General features: G+C 36.4%; 2 protein-coding genes across 2 annotated transcripts in view; both read left to right on the plus strand.

Annotated features, from left to right (window-relative positions):
• The window catches only part of LOC113505253, a 9,479-nt gene extending 7,191 nt beyond the window's left edge, over positions 1-2,288 (plus strand). Inside the window, exons 12-15 of the mRNA XM_026887872.1 lie at positions 4-73; positions 379-565; positions 766-798; positions 1,142-2,288. Of these exons, the coding sequence (XP_026743673.1) occupies positions 4-73; positions 379-565; positions 766-798; positions 1,142-1,216 (365 nt within the window). The 3' untranslated portion in view covers positions 1,217-2,288. The remainder of the gene's footprint in view (positions 1-3; positions 74-378; positions 566-765; positions 799-1,141) is intronic.
• Positions 2,289-2,356: 68 nt separating this feature from the next.
• LOC113505224 (collagen alpha-1(XXVIII) chain-like) lies at positions 2,357-3,802 on the plus strand. The gene is made up of 3 exons (XM_026887831.1): positions 2,357-3,005; positions 3,244-3,367; positions 3,589-3,802. The coding sequence occupies exons 1-3, from the start codon at positions 2,606-2,608 to the stop codon at positions 3,758-3,760; spliced, it is 696 nt and encodes a 231-aa protein (XP_026743632.1). The 5' UTR covers positions 2,357-2,605; the 3' UTR covers positions 3,761-3,802.
• The last annotated feature ends 11 nt before the right edge of the window (positions 3,803-3,813 follow it).

The raw sequence follows: 3,813 nt of genomic DNA on the forward strand, positions 1-3,813 counted from the left end.
AAGACCCCTACAATGCAGAGCACATAGCTTACAGCATCAAGCAATATGACAAGATGGAACGCCCGAGAAAATAGTATGTTCAAAATACATTTTACTAAAATCCACTTGAACGAATTTTCAAACAAATTTCCAAAAAAAACATTACATTAGGCGAACAACTAGTTCGGGACCAAAACTAAGCACGCGCGACGCTTTAGTGTAACAAGCCAGCAATGGCGGTTAAAACGCGTGAACAGCCGTTGCTTTGTTTAAGGATGACCCTGAATCTTTTTTTCACTGCCATTATCAATTCCACATAATTCGTTCAGTAGTCATATCAAAATATCTAGCCAATAATTTAGTAGAACTCTTATCCTCTACTAATATATAATGGTATAGCCAGGACCGTCTCGCACTGATGGTTTCTCGCAAACGAAGCTTGCCGCTGCTGCAACTGGCGGGCCTGAACCCTATCTACATCAGCTCTGACGTCATCAGCGGAGAGAGGGAATGCCTGTCTATGTTCCCAGTGGGCTACGGCGACGACCATGAGGAGATCGAAAGTGTTAAGGAAGAGGAAGTCGTGGTGAGGACTTTCACTATACTCGATACTTTATTAGAACAGAATATAAAAAAATATGTAAGAACAAAGTTAAAGAAAGACTGAAGAAAGGGAAGATGACAGAGATGGATAGATAACTCGTAACTTGTGAGGGATTACTTGAGGTGTGAACAAAAATTCCTTCCACGATGATAAAGAGATATAAAATGTATTTATATTTCTAGGTCTCTGATGAGCCATTTCAACAGGAGGTACAGGTATGTCTACTTTGATATAATATCTGCTTTAAGTATTACTTTTTTTAACTGTGCCCCGCGGATTTTGTTCAAATTTTACTCCTTCAGTATCATGTACATCGAAAGGATATCTGTAAAAAATTGCCCTTAGCGAAAAGACCACCCTATATTGCACCACTTTGTAACTATTTATGTTTATTTTTGGGGCATATTTGCAAAAAAAAAATAATCTAAGCTCACGTCTAAACTATCTCTTTGAATTCTGTAGCATGTGTGTACTTCATCAATTTGCAATAATGACGAGAGTGTCAATGATGCGTTAATAACGAAATATGATAAATGAATACTGTAACTGTCTATACAGGAAGCAGAGCCTGATGAACCGACTGCCGAAGACGAAGAGGAAGACGATGAAGAACCCGAGCCTGACCAAGAGTAGAGCACACAGTCGCGCCTTACTGACTATACTGAAGTACTGCCCCCCCCCCACGCTTCCAAATCAAGTGTTTTTTAAGGCTAATTAAGAGGCAAGAAATATCGCACGACTTGCAGTTCGTTACCGGCAATGATCTATCATTTTTGTAACGGAAGCTTTACAACTCTACAATGTAACACCACTCATACGATATTTCTCAATACGTCTATACGGTTTAGACTCTCACCGATGACGGAAGACGTCAAAATAAAATAATAGCGGGCATAGCGGCATCGACTCTAGCCATAGTGAATTACTATTTTAAATGAAGGAAAAAAAAACTGTATTATTAGAAACTTATAATGTGATAGAGGTAGTAAGACCCTACCCCTTCTGGCCAACATTTCTACAATCGTTGACATCATTAGAAACACTCGAATGTATGGAAAGGTCTCATGAAAATGTTTTTAGTTTTAGTAGGCCTAAAAAAATTCCAAAATGGCAATCCAATGGAGAAAAATCGGCAAAAACCTCCGTTTAAAAATAAATAATTGAAACAAGAATGTATGAGTCCTCAGATATACATCATAACCGCAGGATACTTATTGGATAGAATTTGTATGATAGGTGTTAAATATTGGCAAAATCTACGCTGTGGATGCATTAATTTCACACATTTAAGCGCTATTTAGTGACGGTTGAGAACGTAGATATTTCAGTTGGCTGGAAGGGCTGGTCCATTGCAACAGATCAACTGGCTCTCTTCTATATCACATTTGAAGGCAGCTTACTTTCTGTCTGGATTTTCGATGTGGAAATGTAATTTCACTGCCTGAAAAAAAACTTAAACTGGCTAAAGCTATCAACAGACACTCCCATCTTATTCTAAACTACATATCTAAGTCATATTTCCATACATTACTTTCTTAGGCATGTTGTCCTGCACTGAAAAAAGTGTATAAGTAGTATTTAGTGTTAATTAAACAATTATTTCCTACTAGATTTTTATTTCAAAGCAACAATCACTTAATATAATTTTGTGTTCCTGTTTCCATTGTTTGGGCATAATACTGTCCAAACAATATTCCAATAAGTTTTTTTTAATCACGTAAGCACAGTATACGTGGCTTATCACAATCAAGAACGAGTAAATCAAATCCGATTCATTAACTTTTTTTGCGATACTAATTAAAAATCAATTAGAAATTAACTTCATTAAATAAAACATGCAAGCCTAGTGTATATAGAGTAAGAATAGACAAATTTAGGTCTCTTGGATCTTAGCAGTCCAGTATAAAATATGTAATTTGCATCAAAATCGCTACTATTACTTATTTTACAAATTTTAAAAACGTCAAGATTCCAATATAGCGTGTAATTCTTTTTTTAAAGATTTGCATTTCGCAGACGGCCATGAAAAAATATAAAGTGTTAACTTTTCAGCTGGGAAGCTTTTTAAACGGTACAATACTGCTTCTATCTATCAGCTTAAAGAGCTCTCTAGCGTGCCATGGGGACAACAGTAAGTCCCACTGGAAAGGCCCAAGTGACCCCAAAAGGGTACGGGACATGATGATATCAAGTGACGAAACCCCGGAAACACAAAATGTATCGAGAATAAAAAACGACTTCGACAGAAACGTAAAGGTTTCTTGGGGAGGGTGGACGCCAGCGCCGGAAGTGTTAACGGAATGGAAAAAGTGGGTTACGAACTATGAGTTACTAAACAATGACACTGACTTCATGAAAGACGGAGAAAAAGAAAAATTAGATAGGGAGCGTAAAGGAACGGGCTGGCCCTCAGACTGGCTAGGTTAAGATTTTTGCATTTACCGACTTATAATATCCTAACAGGCTATATTTCTTTTAAGAGTATGGTATCCAATGACTCTGTTTTGTTGTGATTTGATTTTATCATTATCGGAATTAAAAAATTCAAGTTCATCAAACTTGCAAACGTTCAGAAATGAATTTAGCAATGTTGTCACCAGTTTAACTGAACATCATAAGACGTATTTTACAAGTATATTCTCTATTTTCTGTTCTTGTAGATTTGGGCGTGGGGTCAGGCGGTGCGGCTCCTCCACCCTGGAGTTACTCGCCTAAGTATATAGGTAAATCAGAAACCTGCACTCAACCACCGAGACGGGGAGCCTGTAATGAGAATTTAAAAAGGTTAGAATTAATCTTATAAACGATTATAGTGTTTAGTCAGCCTTCTCCTCTAATTACTATTAAAAAAAAATACAGAATTCTTTTTAAACTACCTACTTAATCTTGTTTGTTGTAAAAGTATTTTTCAGTAAATGAAGTCTAAAATAAATTTTAGTTCGGTACTTTTAGTTTCGTTATTAAAAGTTTATTTTTAAACGTTAGGTTTTTTTGTCTTTTTGAAGGTGGGGCTATAACGGTTTCATCGATAAATGTGTGGAATTTATATACAGTGGCTGCAACGGTAACTATAACAATTTCTTAACACAATTGGATTGTGAGAAGGTATGTTTGGTTCCACCAAAATCTGGATGTGAAAGCGAAGCACACATTTCTCGCGATGACTTAGGTCGATGAAGTGGCCTTTTAAATAAAGACTTTTTATATACACTTTATGATTTTTTAATCTT

This window comes from Trichoplusia ni, chromosome 25, assembly GCF_003590095.1.
Source record: "Trichoplusia ni isolate ovarian cell line Hi5 chromosome 25, tn1, whole genome shotgun sequence".
In the NCBI taxonomy this organism is placed as follows: Eukaryota; Metazoa; Arthropoda; class Insecta; order Lepidoptera; family Noctuidae; genus Trichoplusia; species Trichoplusia ni.

Excerpts from the sequence above, each read along its gene's own strand:
- LOC113505224 (XM_026887831.1), top strand. The coding sequence starts at position 2,606 with ATGAAAAAATATAAAGTGTTAACTTTTCAGCTGGGAAGCTTTTTAAAC. Across the intron at positions 3,006-3,243 it reads CTGGCCCTCAGACTGGCTAG|ATTTGGGCGTGGGGTCAGGC; the intron begins GTTAAGATTTTT and ends CTGTTCTTGTAG. Across the intron at positions 3,368-3,588 it reads TGTAATGAGAATTTAAAAAG|GTGGGGCTATAACGGTTTCA; the intron begins GTTAGAATTAAT and ends GTCTTTTTGAAG.